Source organism: Columba livia, chromosome 27 (genome assembly GCF_036013475.1).
Source record: "Columba livia isolate bColLiv1 breed racing homer chromosome 27, bColLiv1.pat.W.v2, whole genome shotgun sequence".
NCBI classification, from domain to species: Eukaryota; Metazoa; Chordata; class Aves; order Columbiformes; family Columbidae; genus Columba; species Columba livia.
In genome coordinates, this window is record NC_088628.1 from 4414132 (window position 1) to 4433311 (window position 19180).

General features: G+C 62.4%; 1 protein-coding gene across 4 annotated transcripts in view; it reads right to left on the bottom strand.

The window, feature by feature from the left end:
• Nucleotides 1–82: 82 nt before the first annotated feature.
• NFIC (nuclear factor I C) overlaps nucleotides 83–19180 on the bottom strand; it is a 46393-nt gene continuing 27295 nt past the window's right edge. For 2 of the 4 annotated variants that reach the window (XM_065042407.1, XM_065042406.1), the window contains exons 3-11: nucleotides 15083–15154; nucleotides 14491–14565; nucleotides 14215–14338; nucleotides 13914–14038; nucleotides 12002–12130; nucleotides 11699–11883; nucleotides 9463–9622; nucleotides 7799–7884; nucleotides 83–5740 (exon numbers count right to left, since the gene is read on the bottom strand). In XM_065042407.1, the coding sequence (XP_064898479.1) occupies nucleotides 5723–5740; nucleotides 7799–7884; nucleotides 9463–9622; nucleotides 11699–11883; nucleotides 12002–12130; nucleotides 13914–14038; nucleotides 14215–14338; nucleotides 14491–14565; nucleotides 15083–15154 (974 nt within the window). In that variant the 3' untranslated portion in view covers nucleotides 83–5722. The remainder of the gene's footprint in view (nucleotides 5741–7798; nucleotides 7885–9462; nucleotides 9623–11698; nucleotides 11884–12001; nucleotides 12131–13913; nucleotides 14039–14214; nucleotides 14339–14490; nucleotides 14566–15082; nucleotides 15155–19180) is intronic. The other 2 variants (XM_065042408.1, XM_065042409.1) reach the window with 2 other exon arrangements.

Genomic DNA, 19180 nt, shown 5'->3' on the forward strand with positions numbered 1-19180 from the left:
TCCCCGCGTCAGGGACACCCGGTCCTTAGGCTGGGCGTCGTGCCTCAGTTTCCCGGGCAGCGAAGGAGGGCCGGAGGCGGGCTGGAGTTGAAGCATAGCTTGTTTAATTTTTATACATTTTTTTGTTTGTCTTTTTTTTTTCCTTTTATTTTTTTTTTTGTGTCAGTTTTTTGTTTTTTGTTTTTTTCTTCTTTTTTGTCTCTTTTTCTCTTTTTTGCATAGGGGAAGGGGGGAAAAAAAACAAAAACAAAACCAAAACAACAACAAAACAAAAAAAAAAAAAAAGAAAAACCAAAAACAAACCCCCAAAAAAAAACCCAAAATAAAACAAAACAAAAGAAACATAGCGAAACAAAAAAGAAAACGAAAATAAACCCCAATCCATAGTCACGGTCAGTAACTGGTATGTAGGCGGGAGCGGCGGCTATCGGTAATGGCTGCGTACAATGGTATAATCAAATATCGTGAAGCACCAGGGGGGCGAGTGGGGGCTCGGGGGGTCATGCAGGGGCTGGGGGGGACACAGCCAGGGGGTCCCGGCCCCGGCTCGCGGCCCTGGTGCGCTCGGCGGGTGTGTAACGGCTGCGGCAAGCGAGAAGCGAGAATCGGCTAACTAGTAAAATATAACTGCGGGGGGGGGGGGGGCAGCACCCAGCGCCCCGCGGGGCGGGAGGGGGGACCCCCCGAAAAGGCGGGTGGGGGCAGCCGGCGGCGCGGAGGCACTGCGGCGGGATTTTTGGTATGGGTGTGAGTCGTGGTCCTGCCGGCTGCCGCCTCGACACCTTTTTGGGGCGGTTTCTCTCCTTTTGCCGCTCTTTGTCCGGGGTGGGGGCGTCCCCCGCCTCCGGCCGCGCCGCCGCGGGACCCGCGGGCGCTGCTGCGGGGGCACCCGCGGGCGCTGCCCCCCCGGGCGGCGGGAGCCCCGGGACAGGACCCGGGACAGAAAGCAGCAATTCCCAACTCAGAGTACAAAATAAAACAACAAAAGAAACAAAACAACAACAAACAAGACACATTTATATATATATATATATGGGATTTTATATATATATATATATATATATATTTCTTTGCGCTTTAAAGTACCTTAACTGTGTGTTGGCCCGCAGGGACCTGTGCCCACCTCCGGCCCCTGCAGCCCCATATATATATATGTGGAGATATATATATATATATGTACAGGTTATTTTTTTTTAATTTATTTATAGGTCACAAGGACTATTTTTAATTAATTTCTTAAACCGACAAGCCTGACTAAAAACCCTCTAGGAGAGACTGTAGTGCATGAAACCCCCAAAGGCCCCCGGGCGCAGTGATTGTCGAGCGGACCCCCCGCGTCCCCCCGGAGCACCCGCGGTCACGGGGTCCCCTCCTGCGTTGCGCCCCCCAACTGTGGTCACTGAGCCCAGAGGCCGCAAGGGGATAAAAAAAGGGGAGAACGATAAAAACAACACAATAAAATTAGTGGTCGTCCCCTGTTCCCGCGCGGCCAGAGCCCCCGGGGGTCTGGGGGGGTTGCATATTCCCTTTGGGCAGAGCTGGGGGTGCAGCCCCAGGGTGGGGGGTCGGGAGGAGCAGTGCAAAGACCCGGAGGAGCTCCCGGATCCCCAAGGGAAAGCCGCGGCCCGACCCCCCCGCTGCCGCTCTCCGGGCTGGGGGAGCGTCCAGTTGATTATTAATAGTTTTTTTGCTATTTTTTTGTTTGTTTTTAACATGTTTTAAGGTGCTTTTCTTGCCAAGGGCGGGTTTTGGGGCTCGGCCGTGCTGCGGGGCCCAGGGGTAAAGGCAGCGGAGTGGGGGGTCGGAGGGGGCCCGGCTGGTGCCCGCGGGGCCGGGGGTTCCTCGGCAGGGCCAGGCCCAGGGGCGCCCGCGCCCCTCGCCCCCCGGACCCGTCTCGCTGGGTTGGCCGGGGGGTGCCCGGGTGCCCCCGCTGCCGCTCACTGCTCACCACTGGCAATGCCTTTTACATCTTGTTTGTTCGGTTTTGTTTTTGCTTTCAGCTGATCCTGTCCTGGCCTTAAAACCATTATTTTTTTTTACATTTTCATATATATAGATATATACATTTTCTTTAATTCTATTTGTTAATTTCTTTCCCCCGCTGCACGCTGACCTCCCGCTCTCCACGCTGCATCGTCCTTGCAGAACTCAATACTGCACCTTGCATAAGGGTCTCCCAAGGATGTTCCCCCGCCCTGCGGGACCCCCAACAAACTGCACCGGCGGGCGAGACCCCGGTGGGACACGGGGATGGGACCCCCCCCCCCAAATAATACTTTTGGACACCAAAAAAGAAAAAAAAAATAGTTGGTGACAACGTTTCTTCGTTACGAAGCAGCAGCGACACGCGGCGCCACCGCCCATTGGTGCCACCCGCCCATCGGTGTCACCGCCCATCGGTGCCATGACCCACACGGGTCCGCAGCCCGCGGCTGGGGGTCTCTCTGCAGCTGGTGGGATGCTTGGGATTTAAGGCAAATTCTGGGTTTTTTGGAGGTGTCGGGACCCCACTTGGCGGGTGGCGCAGCCGGGAACAGACCAAGTGACGGCGAGAGGGACCCTCGGCACGTCCCTGGCTGCGCCGGCCAGACCCGCGGGTGAAGCCGATGGGGATGGAGGTGGGGGGGCTGCGACTCCCCCGACACCAGCCCGGGGGGGCACAGCTACATTCACACGGTTCCATTCCTGTCACAAGAGCAGCTGGACTCAGCCCTCCTGGCCCTGCGCCCCTTCAATACCCATTAAAAAGGGTGGGGTCCCCTAAAGGGGGGGGGGGCTGCTGTGGCCCCCCCATTAGAGCTCAGCCATGGGGGGCTCCATCCCCAGTCCTCCCCACGGGGACCCCGACCGCATCCTCGTCCATCCCACCACGCCCGGACGCCTGGGTTCCCCCAAGCACTACTGGGGGGCTGTGACCGGGGGTGGGAGCCCCGTTGCCGCCCGCCTCGCTGCCTTTGGTTGCTGTCAGCAGAAACATAACATAAAACCCCCCCAAAAAAGGGAAAGAAGAAAAAAAAAAAACCAAAACAAAAAGAAAAAGAGAGAGGCAAAGCAAACGGGTGGCTGGACCCCCCCCCAGCCCCCGGCCAGGCCCCCCCTCGCCGAGCGGCTATTGCATATTCCGGTGTGTTGGCGCAGAGGATGCATCGGTATTACCAACTGGAAGACATTTCTGAGGGGGAAATCGGTTACAAAATAATAATAATAGAGAGAAAAGGGACTTTTCCGGCCGAGAAGAAGCCATGCAGGAGCGGGGGCGGCCGCCCCGCCCCGGGAGCCCCGGGCATGCAGCGACTCCCTCGCGCTGATATCGGGTCCAGTAATACTTAGTCTCCGAAGGCAAGGCACATCATGTGGTATAAAATTTCGTGCAAATTAGGAAAACATGGATTGTTTGTTTTTTTGTTTTTTTTTCTCGTGTGTTGGTTTTTTTTTTTTTTTTTTGTGGCCTTTTTTTTCTTTTATACAGATTTTTTTCCTCTTTTTCTGTGGTTGCTGAAGGGGAGGGTAGAGCCGGTTAATACAGTCTGCCATGCACAGCGTCAGCCGTCCGCGGCTGGTCGAGCCAGGTCACCAGGTCCTGTTAAAGCACCATGCACTTTATTTGTCTTTTTTTTTTTGTCTTTTTCTTTTTTTTTTTTTTTTTTTTTAAATGTGTTTCTTTTCTCAGATTTTTTTTTTTAATAAAAACAGGTTTCCCTCTCCGCCAAGCGCCTTTTTTTTGTTTTCTCGTTTTTGGTGGGTTTTCTCCATTTCTTGTCCTTTTTGTATGATGTTTGTGTCTCCCGGGATTTCAGCGTCAGCCCTTTCCTGTGCGGTGCCGCGGGCAGGCAGGATCCGGCCTCGCCGGGGAGCGGGGATGGGGGACGCGGTGCCGGTGGTCCATGGGGCGGCTGTGGGGCCAGGATGGGGGCCAGGCGGGTGGCGGCGGTGGCCTCGGTGACATCCCCTGCTCCCGGACGTCCCAAGGTGGCTTCTCTCTGTCAGGACCTGCGGGGCGTCCCCCGGGGTGTGGGGACAGGCCTGGGACCGCTCTCCTCTGTGGCTGCCACCATCTTGTTGACGACGCCGGGCGCCTTCGTGGTTTCCTCCTCCTCACCCCGGCCGCTGCGTGGGTCCCTCTGCGCTAAGGCACGTCCCCGAGTCTCTATCCCGGCCGCGTCACCATCCGTGGGACGGGGGCAGCCAGGGGCTCCTGCAGCGCTGCCCCGGCCGCGGCTCCTTCGGGGTGCAGTTCAGGCACTTGACGCAGGGCCGGGGCTCCGTGGGGCCGGCTCTGCCCTCGCTCTCGCTCCGACTCCTTTTCTCCATCCTTTTGTATTAAAAAAAAAACCCAAAAACCAAAAAAAACCCCAAAACCCCAAAGCAGCCATCCCAGCAAGCCAGTGCTGGGGGCTCCAGCTCGTCCCCTTGTCCTCCTCCTCCTCCTTTTTTCTGATTTTTTTTTCTTTTTTTTTTTTTTTTTGATGATTCCCTCTTAAAAGTGCATTTCCTACAAAATGTGCAACACGAGCGCACCCTCTCCTCGCCATCCACCTGGTACCTGTCCACAGGAATGCATAGCTCAGACACATGGACACACGCCCCCGCCGCGGCCCCGTGGGCCCCCCGGCACGGGGACATGCAGGGGGAGACAGGGACACACGTGGGGACACACGGGGCTGGGGCCGGTGCACACAGCGGGTGAGGAAGGCGCTAAAGAGCGACGGTGACCACTGCCCTGGCCTGGTGGTGGCAGCCTGGGTCCCGCTGGGGCTGTGGCAAGAGTGTCCTCACACCGTGTCCCCAACGGGAATCGGGGTGCCACTGTGACCGCCCCAGCTGTGCCCACGTGCCCTCTGTGGCCCCAAACCCCCCTCCTGTGACACTCGTTGTGCCAAGCTGAGCCGGCCATCATGTCACTGTACCACCGTGTCACCATGTCACCTCACCACCGTGTCACCACGTCACCGTGTCACCACGTCACCGTGTCACCGCAGCACGGCGTCACCCATCCCACGGCGCTTTCACGGCAGCAGCATCACCGCTGCCACATCTGGCGGGAAGCCCCTCACCCGCGGTGCCCCTGTCCCCGCACCCCCCGGCCCCGGGGACCATCCAAAAGTCTGTGTGGGGTGCGGGAGGGGGACGCGGGGGATGCGGTGGGGAGGGGGTTGTTCATTTTTACTCACATAGAGGCAAGAATGGGAGAGTCAAGAGCAGTTTGTACATCCCGCCCTCCGGCGAGCGGCCGGCCGGGCTCTGGCGCTGCAGCCCCGCTGCCGCTCGGGGCCATCGCTGGCACGAGCTGCGTCAGGTCTCGGCGCAGCGCTGGATGACGAGGCAAGTCATAGTGTTTCTTTGTTTCTTGCTTTTTTTTCTTTTGTCTTGTTTTTCGGTTTGGTGTGGTTTTTGTTTTTGTTTTCCGGTTCCTTGTTTTCTGGCATATCGCTGGGGTGGGCGGAAGGTCCTCCTGGCGTGGATTGTTGTTTTGTTTGTTTTTTGTTTTGTTTTGTTTTGTTTCTTTTAAAAAAAAAAGTTTGACCCTTTTCCTTCTTTCTTTCCCTCGCTCTTTCCTCCAGGTGTGGGTTTTGCTTGTCGTCGTTGTCGTCGTCATTATCATCGTGAGTCTGCGCTCTCCGTCGTCACCGCAAGGCTGGGCCTGGTGCTTGGGGACGGGGATGTTCCTCTGGGGGTGCCTAAAGCAGAGGAGAAGGGAGGCGAAGGGGCGGCACAGCGGCGGCTATCCGAGGTACCAGGACTGCCGGGAGAGAAGAGAGAGGCTGGCGTTAGCACTCTGAGCTGCGGAGCCACTCGGTGCACCTGGCGTGTCGCCCCAGCCTGACACAGCTGTCCCCACACTGTCACCCTGCCCAGCTCGCCCTGCTGCCCTGCACGGGGCTGGCGGCCCCACTCCTGCACGGGGTTTGTCAGTCCTCTGCACCGCCGCCACTCGTGTCCGTCCCCCTTGGTGGCTGGTCCCTCTGCACCTCCACAGCGCAGGCGACGTTCCCCAGGGAATGGTCCTGTCTGAGGACAGGCTGGGGGTGACAGGGCTGAGGACCCCTCTGGGTGGCCCCCTGCCACCCTCCCATTTTCTCCCCACCCAGCCCCAAGTTCAAGTTCGTCCACGATTACCTCATGTCTGGTTTCTGTTGGCAACCAGACGGCTCAAGGCCGCAGCTTCCCTTAACCCTTCGCGGCCCTGCCACATATGACCTGAGAGCTGCAGGTCTCAGCTACTCCTCCCAGGGACACAGGACACCACTTTCTTTCCCCCGTGCCTTAGTTTCCCCACATAGAGCATCCTTGAGCCCTAGAGAGGCTCCCAGAGTGTGACTAGACACATGCACACAGAGACAGGGACCCTGGAGTCCTGGGGCTGTGACACGTGGGGGCTTGGGGGTGCAGGGACCCCAGTATCCTGCTCCCCTGGGGCTCTCCCGCTGCTGCCCCATGTCTCCTCTTTAGGGACCCAAAGGCTCCAGGGTGCCCACCCCACTGTGCTCTGCCTATGAGTAGGATTGGGGAAACCAAGGCAGGGCAGGGGGTGTTGCCAGAGCTGGGCCCCCAGTGCTTGCCCCCTGCAATGGCACAGCACCCTTGGGTGCCCCATGGCACAGCTGGTGGTCCCAAGTGCTCATATCCCGGCACAGAACAGCACTCCTGGGTGCCCTATGGCACAGCTCTGTGCCCTGAGCACTCACTCTCAGCGGGTGCAGCACCCTGGGGTGCTCCTGGCACGGCGCCAACCAGACACCCATCCCCTGCCCCGGCACCGGCGGCACCCCCGCGCAGGGCTGCAGCCTCCGGAGCTGCCCCCACTGGGACCACCGAGGCCGGTCAACTCAAATCACAAGCGAGGCGAGGTGCTGGCGCTCCTGCCCTGGCCCATGGTACTCCCCCCAGCGCTGGCACCAGCTCACGAATTACTGGTTGAAAAAATACTCAGGACTACTGAAAAGCCCCTGCAAAGGCGCACGCCACGTCCCGCTGCAGCTGGAGCGGCCGGCAGCCACGGCCAGGCAAGAGCAGGGTGCCTGTGCCCACCTGGAGAGGGGCACAAGGCCCTGGTGTCCCTCGTTCGGGGATGCTGTGGGCACCTGGGCAGCCCGGCGGTGCCGCGGTGCCAGGCGGTGCGCTGCTGGAGGCTGGAGAGGTGAGTGAGGTGCCAGGTGTGGGCACGGCAGTGACCTCCCTCTGCCCTGGGGGACCCTCGGTGGTCCCAAGCCACCAGCAGCGCCTGAGGGCCTGGCACAGGGTACCAGGTGGCAATGCCCATGGTGCGGATGTCCACAGTGGTGGTGTCAGGGCAGTGATGCCCACAGCAGCAATGCCCACAGCGGCAATGCCCAGGCAGCGATGCCATGGTGGTGATGCCCATGGTGGCAATGCCGACAGCTGTTATGCCCACGTTAGCTATGCCCACAGCAGTTGCGCCCACAGCAATGATGCCTCTGGTGGCAACACCAACAGTGGTGATGCCCATGGGGGCAATACCCATGGCAATGACGCCACTGCAGCCACACCATGGCAGCAATGCCACAGCAGTGATGCTCGTGACGGTGATGCCCACGACAGCCATACCTGTGGTGGCGATGTCCATGGCAGTGACGCTATGCTGGCAATGCCCATGGTGGCAATACCACAGCAGCAATGCCATGGTGGGGATGCCCATGTCAGCAACACCACGGCACTGATACCACAACGGTGACGCCCACAATGGCCAAAGCCCACGGCGCGATGCCCATGACGATGCCACAGCGGCGGTGCCCGGCGCGAGGGCAGGAAGGTCCCCCCAGCAATATCCCCCTCTCACCTGTGCCTGATAGATACTCCCAGGATCCCTTGGTCCTAATCCCACGAAGGAACGGTTCGCAGGGGGCGTGCCTGGTGCAGAGTAGGCTGGGGAACAAACGAGAGCTCGTTAACGGGGCTACTGGTGGCACCACCATTGCCCCCCGAGGGCCAAGCCCGGCCCGCTCCCTGGCACTGCTGGGATAGGAGTCCCGAGCACCTGAAGCTGGTGGCCGGGCAATGTCCCCGGCTGTGCCCTGGCAGCAGGCAAACAGAGGCCAAAGGACACTGTGCCCAAGGCAGTGCCACGCGTGCTGGCATCTGCTGGAGGGCCAGCTTCAGAGGGACGGCTGGCTGGGGGGCAGGACACCCCCAGGGTGCCAGCATAGGCGGGTACTCCTCTGCTGTGCCAGCCTTTTGGCTTCCTGAGCGGAGCTGCCTTGGGGTCAGGGCAATGGGAGCCACCGGCTCCACTCGCCACATCCCCCCACTGCCACCTCCACCACCCAGCCGGGGTCCAGCAGTGGGACCCCCGGCCCTGCTGAGCTCCTGGGCTCAGCCCCATGGGAGCCAGGGGACACAGGGGGCTTGGAGCCACCTGGCCTCTGCGCCCCTTAGGGCCTGCGCGCATCCCTCCCTGAGTCCGGAGGGGACTGGCACTGCCCAGGTCCCTCTGCGTGGCCGTGGCCCCGTCGCTGGCCTGGCCACACCAGCCCAAGCTCTCCCCTCCACACTGTCCGGGCTTTGATTTCTTCGCACTACCTGACCTTGACACCCACCAGCTGGTGGCACCCAGCAGTGGCCTGTCCCCTGGGGACAGTGCGCCCAGGCAGGGCTCAACCCTGTGGGGGTGTGGCAGCCTCTCAGGACACTGGAAAGTGTCCCATGGGCAGAGCAGGACGGGAACAGGGACAACCCCCTCGCAGAGTGTGGCGATGGCACAGTGTCCCACAGCTGTGACGCGCCCCAATGCCAGCCCAGGGGCAAGGCCAGCATCTCCCCTCTGAGGTCCCAGGCCCAGCACTCCAAAATTCTCCTGGCCAAGGCGCTGAAGACCGCAAGTTGGAGCAGAGCAGCATGAGCTCATCAGCCACCACTACTAACGAAGGCTCCCCAGGCACCTCCTGCCAAGGGCTCCTTGAAACCACGTCACTTCACAACCCCCGTGGCAGCAGGAGGATGGCAGACCTGTGTGGTGCAGCCAGGCACGCTGCCCCCAGCCCCAGCGCCGCACCCATGCTGGCTGGTCCCTGCATCACTGGCAGCACCACCACTAACAGCCAGTGGGGAAACTGAGGCACAGAACGGCAACAGCCTCCCCTGCAAGCCCTGCCTGTGCTGGGGGGATTTGGGCAGGACATCGGCTTGGGAAGTTCTGTCGCGGCTCCGCTCCTGCTCCCCCAGCCGTCCCAGAGGGACGTGGGGCTCAGGCCGGTCCCTGGGACCAGCGTGGGACCCCCTGGCTTGGGGGACACAACAGCAGCCTGCCCAAACCCTGCCCGCTCCGACCTGCCTGAGACCCAGCAAACTCACTGTGTGCTGGCTGCCGCCCTCTCCCCGGCTGCAGGGAGGCCACCTCCACCAACGCCCCCCTGGTGGCACCAACACTACATGGGGGACCTTGGGGGCTGTGAGAGGAGGGTCCAGCCAGGCCGGGGAGAGGGGTGGGCGCCACGGGGTGCTTACTGGGTGATGTCGGTGAGGTCGTCCCTCCCTCGGTAGTTGTCGTGGTGGATTTGGTGTCAGGAGAGACGGCCAAGCGGGGCATGCCGGGGGGAGGTGGCGGCGCCAGCATCTGCGTGGGCAGGTAGTGGCTGGGCACTTTCACTTGACCACTTCCATTTAACTGGGGACACAACACAGACAGAAAAACAAACAGCACAAGCCATTAGGAAGCACGCGCAGCACCGGCAAAGCGGCCCGGTGAGCCCCTGGTGCAACCCGGCACAGAGCATCCCTCACCGCTCACACGAGTTTGTTGGGTCTCAGAGCAGCCCTGAACGGTCGGCACCAGCGACAGGGAAATCACGGCGGCGCAGGGGGTTGGGGTGGGCTGGGGGGGCGGCGCATGCTGAGCCGGGGCGCTGTGCCCCCTCTCCGTGGTGGCGGGAGGCCTTTGAAGTGCTCACCTGTGGGCCAGGGGCACCCCACGGTGGCAGCGCAGCACCAGCTTTCAACGGCTCCTGCACCAGCTCCCTGACCCAGCGGGGGACCGATCCAAATCTGGCCTCTGCCAGCCTGGCACTGAGCCACCGTGCGGGGGAAGAGCAGCCATGGTCCTCACCCTGGCATCAGGTCTTGCCGGCGAGGGGCAGCTGGGCAGAGATCAGACGGTCTCCCTGAGACCCTTCACATCCAGGGGGCGGAGAGGGGTGCAAGAGGGCACAGGAGCAGGAATACAGACACCCCAAACGCCATCTTCAGGCGCAAAGGAAGCCTGACGACGTGAGTGTACAGGGTGGTGAGCGCACAGGGTGCTGGGTGCGCTGTGTGCTGTGTGTGTGGGGTGTGGGGTGTGTGGGGTGTGGGGTGCATGGGGTGCTGGGTGCACTGTGTGCTCTGTGTGGGGGGTGTGGGGTGTGTGGGGTGCATGGGGTGCTGGGTGCTCTGTGTGGGGGGTGTGGGGTGCATGGGGTGCTGTGTGCGCTGTGTGCTGTGTGTGTGGGGTGTGGGGTGCATGGGGTGCTGTGTGCACTGTGTGCTGTGTGTGTGGGGTGCATGGGGTGCTGTGTGCTGTGTGTGTGGGGTGTGGGGTGCATGGGGTGCTGGGTGCGCTGTGTACTGTGTGTGTGGGGTGCATGGGGTGCTGGGTGTGCTGTGTGCTGTGTGTGGGGGGTGTGGGGTGCATGGGGTGCTGTGTGCTGTGTGTGGGGGGTGTGGGGTGCATGGGGTGCTGGGTGCACTGTGTGCTGTGTGTGTGGGGTGTGGGATGCATGGGGTGCTGTGTGCGCTGTGTGCTGTGTGTGTGGGGTGTGGGGTGCATGGGGTGCTGTGTGCACTGTGTGCTGTGTGTGTGGGGTGTGGGGTGGAGGGGGTGCTGGGTGCGCTGTGTGCTGTGTGTGGGGGGTGTGGGGTGCATGGGGTGCTGGGTGCACTGTGTGCTGTGTGTGTGGGGTGTGGGGTGCATGGGGTGCTGTGTGCACTGTGTGCTGTGTGTGTGGGGTGTGGGGTGGAGGGGGTGCTGGGTGCGCTGTGTGCTGTGTGTGGGGGGTGTGGGGTGCATGGGGTGCTGGGTGCGCTGTGTGCTGTGTGTGTGGTGTGTGGGGTGCATGGGGTGCTGGGTGCGCTGTGTGCTGTGTGTGGGGTCTGGGGTGCTGGGGTAAGGGAAGGTACACAGCAGCACGGTGTGGCCCTGCCACCCCGTGGGGATGCCGGGGGACACAGCACAGTGGCAGGGCTGACGGGTCACCAGCCGGCTGCACGGATGGACGGGGAACGCAGAGCCCATCGCTCTCCCAGGCACAATGGCGGACGGTGGCTCTTCGGCGACAGTCACATATCGCGCACTGGACAGCTCGCTCCCACCAGACACCCCCGGCCCCAGCTGATGGCTCAGCCCTGGCACCCACCGCCCTGTCTCCCCTACGAGGTGGCGCCCGGTACTGCGCCGGGGCAGGCACCTTCATCGCCGCAGAAACCAGATGCCAACACTGACCAGGTGCAGCAGCGCTCCCGAACCAACACAAGGCACCAGCCAGAGTGGCTCAGCCCCAGCCACGACAGTAAGAACACCCTACCAGGCTGCACGCTGGCACATGGATGCCACCAGAGCACCCTTACACCCTACATGCGGCGGCGGTGGTGGCAGTGACGGCGGTGGCAGTGGACAATCCAGGGAATGCCCCTCCGGTGGCCCGGCTGGCAGCAGCCCCCAGCGCCCCACGGCGAGGTTGGTGATGCAGGGATAGGGCCGGATCCTTACCGGTCCGGGCTGCTGGTTGGACGGGTCGCAGGCCAGTGAGACGAGATCTTTGAGCGGGTCCTGCGGGTTGAGATGAGGCGGGTACCGAATGGCCGTGTGGGGGAAGTAGGTGGAGGCCGTCTGGGGGAGGATGGAGGTGGTGGGGAAATGCAGCGCAGACGACGGGTGTGGGCTTCGAGTGATACCTGCGGGAGAGAGCAGAAGGGGGGACCCACCAGTGTCACTGCAGGCAGGCTGCTGCCCTGGCCCCCAGCCCGCTTGCCCGCTCGCTCCATGCCTCGGTTTCCCTGCCAGGATACTCACCGCTGTGCACCGCGATGACGGGACGGTGGTGCTGTGTGAAACTGCTCAGCCGGGGTGAGGAGTCCTGTGGCGATGGGCTGTTGAAGGGCGATTTGTCCATCTCCGTCTTCTTCACGGTGGGGGAGATGCCTGGGGAAAGTGGGGCATAGTCTCAGGCCCTGGCACCCATTGCAGGACACCAAAGTCCTGGGGCTGCTGCCAGCTCGGCCCGGTGTTGGGGTGCTCGTTCCTGGGGTGAGGGTCACCCTGGGGACAGGCATGGGGAGGGTGTGTGTGTGTGAGTGTGTGTGTGCACAGGTCTGTGTGTGTGCAGGAGGGTGTGTGGGCATCTCCAGGTATGGACATGTGCGTGTGTGTGCACCAGCGTGAGCATGTGTTCACGCACGTGTGTGTGTGCATGCAGGTGCACGCAGCTCTGGCTGTGTGTGTGCACTCACCCCAGTGGCACGTGGGTGCCCGTCTGTGACCCTGCAGCCCCCACTGGGCACCCACCTCCCCTGGCACCCTGGGGCTGGGGGACACGTCCTGCCGGCACAAGGCGCTCCCAGGGAGGCAGAAAGGTGCCAGTTTGGGGCAGACACCTCCAGGGACATGCAGCCCCAGCACCCAGGACACCCACATAGCACCGGATACCTGGGTCTCCAAGGGCCACCCTGGGGCACGGGGCCAAGCGGGAGGGGGCAGCAGGCATGTTAATCCCCCGCCACTGTGGCTTTAGCTCCGGCCATTGGGCCCAGGCCCGGTAATGGGTTTAGCCCCTTCTCAGCCAGGGGTTAGGAGGATTTCCAAGAACATCCCGTACGAGATCGCTGTAACACCCCTGACACCACGGCTGAGCCCCCCCGCCACCCCCCCATCTCTGCCCTGGATCAGACCTCTGGTAGAGGACAGGGATGTCCCTGCATGGCCCCCTCCCACTGTAAACACCTGCACACCCACCTGCAACGCTTTGTGAAGGGGGTCACATCTCCCCTGGGACCCTCCTGCCCTCCCACCCGCCCCCAGAGCACCAGCCCCATGGGGACTGAGATGGGGTACAGTCCCAACACATATGGGGCACCATCACAGGGCAGGACTTGCTTTCCCCAAGCCTCCTTCCAACAGGATCAGTGTCTCCAGCCCCCACAGCCAGGCACCCCCAGGCCTCAGTGGGGCTGGGGGGCTGGGATGGATCCTGCCCTGTTGTTGGGGGTACGGGGAGGCAGGATAAGAGCCAAGGGGGCAAAAAGAGGAGCGACTCCTTCACCTGCAGTTCCATAAAGGCAGCCCCGGGCGTGGGAGCCGCCGTGCCAGCCCCGCAGCATCGCTTTAATTAGCCCAGCCCCCCCTTTTTCTTAATGAACAGCTAATTGGGGCTGTCTAGACAGGAAAGGAGAAAAAAACGCCAAGCAAGAAAGCAAGCTGCCTGTAGCGCCGGCAGCTGGCGTGGGGCTGGGAGAGGCCGGTGTGGGGCTGGGGCACTAGAATGGCCCCAAAGCAAACACCTATAGAGAGCACCCATGCCGAAATGGGGGGGGGAAATCTTGTGGCAACACCATGGTACCTACAGAGAGCCTGTGTCTACAGGGGGGGGACCACAGCAACACCTGAACACCCATAGAGATCTGATGCCTAAATCAGGGGACACTATAACAGTCCCATGGCACCTATAGAGAGCCTGTGCCTAGATGGGGGGTTCTATAGCAACACCACAGCCTTCAAAGAAAAGCAGTGACTTTCTGGGGGGCCCTATAGCAACATCACAGCACCTCTAGCCAGCTCGTGCTTAGGCCTGGGGGCCCTATAGCAACACCATGGCATATACCAAGTACCGAGCTTTCACAGGGGAGGGAGGTGTGACAGTGGTATCCAGAGAAAACCGCTGAGTTGGCTGGGGGCCCCCATAGGGAGGCCCCTATAGGGAGGCACCTACCCCCTTCCATGTCTTCCGTCCAGTTGCGGCTGCTGCTGGTGGGGGAGTTGGAGGAGGTGTAGTACTCGCCCCCCGGGCTGGTGTCGATGTCATCCTCCATGGACCCCGACTTGTGCCGTTTGCTCCTGGGAGACAGGGAAGGGATCAGGAGCGGTTCGCAGCAGGATCCAGTCTCGCCTCGCCTCCTCCACGGCGAGGTGGCCAGCAGCCTGCGGCCGTGCTCATCCTGGCCCCGGCGTTCCCCCAGCACGGCCCAGGCATCCCCCGGTGTAGCCCTGGCATCGTCCCCACCGGCACTTACCCGCTAGAGGAGGTGCTGGGCAGCGTCCTCCTCATGCCAGTGCTGGAGGGGTTCAGGTCATAGGCCAGGTGGCCCTGAAGCTCCCCCAGGGAGAAGTTTGGCCCTGTGCCTGTCACCACTGGCGCTGGTGGGAGAGAGGGGAATCAGGAGGGGCCTGGCATTGCCCCCCACCCGGCAGGGAGGGCAGCCCCAGCCTGCAGCCGGGATGGGGAGCTGTCAGGATGCTGCCGTGCCCAGGCAGCGGGATCGGGGTGGTGGCATCACAGTGGCACTCACTTCGGGACACCTGGATGAGCTCAGTGACGTTGAACACCCCCGAGGTGACGAAGCTTTCCTGGAAGTCTGTTGAATCTGCGCAGGAGAGAGGAGGGAGTGATGGGGGGGACAGGACCTGCACTGTTTTGTGGCAATGCTCAAGGGCACCACAACTTCCCCACATCCCTTGTAATGCCACCCATGCTCCCTCCACAATGGGCTTTGCTTCACTTCCCTCCCCCAGCAAGGAACCACCCTGACTGGTCCTCTCTGCTGAGGACACCCTGGGGCTGCTCTGTGCCTCAGCTTCCCTGCCGCTGACAGTGACGGCAGGGCTGGGGGCTGCACCCCCACCACGGGACCCCATGACAGCTGCTGTCCCCAAGGGACATTGCCCCAGTGGGGCTGTGCTGGCCGTGGAACAAGGCTGAGGCCAGGCCCAGCTCATCGCAGGTGCCGGGCAGTGGCTGGGCCTGGGGGCACCGGAGCAGCAGGCAGGAGCTGCTGGCATGGGGACCATGACTGCCTGTTGAGGGGGCCTCTGCCTCAGGGACCTGGGGACGAGCTCGGGTGTCCCTTGACCCCTTGCCTGAGCCCTGCCTGTCCTTCTCACCTAGCGTGATGGGTTTGCTGTCCTCCTGGTCTGAGCCGATGCCTGTCCGGGGGCTGCTGCTCTGCTCTGCATCTGCAAGAGGAAAAACCACCGGGGTGAGCCACCCCTTGCTGGTATGAGCCGACCGCCATGGCGGCCTCCCTCGCTGGTCTGCTTCTGCGGGGAAAGTGAGGCAGTCTGACCAGCAGTCCCACCCCACAGGAGGATCACGACCAAGCCAGCACAGCCCCAGCCACCAGGGAAGAGTCACCGAGCATCCCTCCTTGTGACACCCTGCCAGTGACAGGAATGGGGACACTCTGGTGCTGGCACACAGGATATGGGCACAACTCCCGACAGGAGGGAAACCCACGGCACTTGACCTGCTCAAGGCAGGGCGATGGACGCCTGGCCCTGCTCCTGCTGCCCCTACTCCCTCCAGCCACTGACATGACCCATCGCTGCCTCGCTGGGCAGCGTCACCCCGGCTGGGCATCGCCCTCGCTGCCCCACGGCACCTTGTCCTGCCTCCCCAGCCCCCGCAGAGGGCAGCAGGGCCCCGAGGGAGCACCCGCTCCGACCGCCAAAGCCCCCACCACCCCCGCTCCATCTTGGCTAAAAATAACCCAGCTCAGACGCTGAGCTCAGCGGCATCAGCCCGGCCCGGCATGGCCCGGCATGGCCCGGCATGGCCACGCACCCTCTGGCTGCCCGCGCCGCACCAGGCCCTGAGCCGCGCTCGGGACCACCCTTCACCCGGCACAGGCTCGGCCGCACACCCCTTATTTACAGCCCTTTCAAAACTTTTGCCGTGTATTTCTTCCCTTCTTCGTCTTTCCTCCAGCTCCTCATCCTCCTCCTCCTCCCACCCTTTGGCCTTCAGTGTTTCTCTTTCACAGCTTTGGCAGATGCTGGGAAAGGGCTGCGACAATCCAAACACCACCATCAAAACAGAGCGCTCGGCGCTGCCAGCCCGCCCGCTGTGGCTTGGTTTTTTTTTTCCCTCTTTCCTCTTTTTCTCCCCCTTTTTCCCCCCCTGCCCTGTGCTCCCCCCTAGTCCCTTGCAAAGATGTGGCTCCTGGGACGGTTATTTTTGGCTGGCCAGGCCAAGGTCTGTGAGCAGGGACCGTGCCGCCCCCCACCCCAGCCCCCTCATGTGCCTCCCACGCCACCCCCGGGGGTGCTTGATGTCAATGCCAAACGCAGCCATTTTGTCTCCCTCCCCAGTTGCCGGCGTTCCTCCCCACCCTTTCCCCACGCCGGCCTGGCAGCCCTTCCATGCCAGCGGCCCTGCAGCATCCCTCCCAAGTGCCACATCCCGCTGCTGGCCGCCCTGTGCCCGCGCCTGCCTGCGCGCTTGCCCACACACTTGGCTTCCTCCAGGCAGCCATTTTAGGGAGCAGAAATTCCCCCAGCAATGGATGCGGGGATTTCCCCCCTACATGTCTCGATTTTTCTTTTTTTTCCCTTCTTTTTCCCCTTTTTGAAAGCTGCTGCATGCCGAAGTGCGCGGGCGCGGGTGGTGGGAGTGAGCGGGGCACAAGCAAACAAAGCGGGGGGACAAGCGGCGGCAGGGACCCCCCGCATGCCCGTGGGTACCGCGGGGCCGGACACGGCCCCTCCTCAGCTCTTAAAACAACAAATCTCGCAGTGGCTCTGGAAGTGGTTAGCAGTGGAGCCCAGCCAAGGCACGGGGCGGCGTCTGGCGGTTACAGCCCCAAGGACAGCCCAGCTCCCCGCGCCCACCCTGCTGCTGCCTCCGGGCTCCCCAGGCTCCGGCTCTGCCCTGGCAGCACCCGCCTGCCTGCTCCCGGGGGTGCTCGGCCATTAGGAGCCCCCAGGCTGGGCCCTCACTCTCTGAGGTGCCATGCACGGCCCTTGGCTTGGCAAATAGAACCTCCCACGATTGCTCACCATGAGACACGCTGCATGGACCTTGCTTGCCCTGAGATGCTCCACGTGGCCCCCGCTCACCCCAGGTTAGCCCACATAGACCTTTCCTCACCCCCAGCGTACCCCATGTGGACCTTCTTCCTCAGTACCCAATACCCCACATGCAGCTTTGCTCTCCTAGGACGCCTGGCACAGCCACCCCATCCTGGAGCCTGTTCTCCCAGGACACCTGGCAGAGCCACTCACCCATCCGGGGTACCCCCCTGGGTACCCTCCATGTCCCCACACCCTCCCACCAGCATCACCCTGACCCAGGACTGCTGACATCACCCACCCACCCCTGACCCGCTGGTCACTCCAGGGGCCTCCCCCCACCTGAGCACCACAGTTCAGCCACGGCACCCCAAGGTGCATGGGGGACTTTCCCAAGCTCTGAGGTTTGGCAGCAGGACTGTTCCCTCCCAGCACCCCTGTATCCCCACTGACAAAGACTCGTGGGCATGAGGACAGGGGCTGTGGGCTCCATGCCCTCTCCAGCTGCCAGCAATCCTCACGGCTGGGCCAGACGAGCTCGCCAGCAGATTTCTGGCTGCCTCCTCCGGCACAGCGCAGCGGGGCCAAACTCTGCTCTCACCGCCATGTGATGGCTGCCTGCAGCCGGCTGGCGTGCGCTAAAATGGCGAAGGGATCACCAGGCTCCTGGAGCGGCTCTGCTCTCTCCAAAGGACATTTTAGGGGTGGACCAAAACCAGCACCCAACAAGTGGGTTGGCCACATTGGGAAGGTGAAGGAAGTCTGGAGAGTCCCCCGCGCCCCCCAGCCTCACTGTCGGGGCATCCTGCACCATTCGCACCCCCGGGGCCAGGATGGGAGATAAGACGTGGGGGTCCCTGCTGCCACCTTGCAGCCCGGCGGGGAAGGAGCTGCAGTGCTGGGGTCCTCCTGGTGTGGAGGGGGAGAGCACTCAGCACCCAAACAAGTTGATATAATCACTTTTAAAAATATGAAAGTGTGTGCTGGGGTGGGGGGGCAAGGGCTGCCCGAGCTCCTGGCTGCGCTGGCAGCTTGGACTGATGCCACCCATTGAATTATAGATCCCTGGCACCCTGGCCCCACCAGCTGGCAGGGTGCCACCGGCCCCATGGCAACTCCCTGCCCGTGGCCTTGGTGCATGGGAACAATCCCCCGGCAGCACGGCCAGCTCTGGGGGGGTCCCTGCAGGCTGGTTGCCCCCCGGGGCTGGCACGGCTGCAGAAGAGCCCTGGCTCTGTGCCTGAGCGCTGACAGTAACAGGGCACGGTGTTACTGGCAGAGGTGTGGGGCGCGGGCGCAGAGGCTGGAGGATGCTCGGGGCTGGTGGAGCTGCTGGCATTCGCGTGCACAGCCCAGCCCCCCGGCAATGGCAGCAGCTTTCCTCCTCCACCTCCCTACTCTGCTACTGACAGGGTGGGAGATGGGAGAGGACTCAGCACTGCTGCCTGCAGGTTTCTGCCCTGTGCCTCAGTTTCCCCTGGGGCTGGCTCAGGGCTAAGGCCCCTGGGCAACTGCCCCCCTGTCTCTCCCTTGGTGGCAGCGCAGCCCCACCACCTACACAGGAGCAACACACAGCTCCCCTGGTACCTCTGGCTGGCCCTCCCTGACAGTGTGCATCAGTAGGGCCCAGAGTGAACAGCCTGGTCAGGATGTGGGACACCTGGAGACCTGTAGAGCTTGAGTGCTGTGGGGCAGTGGCCCCACTGCAAGGGTTAAGGGTGGGTGAGGCTGGGGTGGAGGGGGCTTGATTTGGGAGCCTCTTCCTGCTAGACCCCCAGCAGCCCCCACCCCCCAGCAGCCCCACTGCTCTGAGCAGCTCTGCCCGTCCTGCCGCTGGGCCAGCCGGGGTGGCCCTTATGTAAAACGTGGAACAGACTCGCTTGTGTAACCTCCTTTACATAATACCCCGAGAAACGCCGTGTGTGCTGGGTAAATCCCGGCTCAGCCAGGCTGATGGTGCACTGGGGGCACCGGACCCCTCCGCCATGTCCTTTACAACACCCCACTCCCCCCTCAGCCCCCGCTGCGCCCAGAGGGCTGCAGTGCTAGGATGGGCTGAGAAGAGTTTGCTGGGTCTCAGCCCCCCAGTGTCACAGGGGCAGCAGCTTCTCCTCCCCCAGCTGAGTGAATCCCCGCGAGGGCCTGGCCGGAGGCAGCCCCCGAGGCGGGGGGGACGGACGGGCCCCGCTGCCA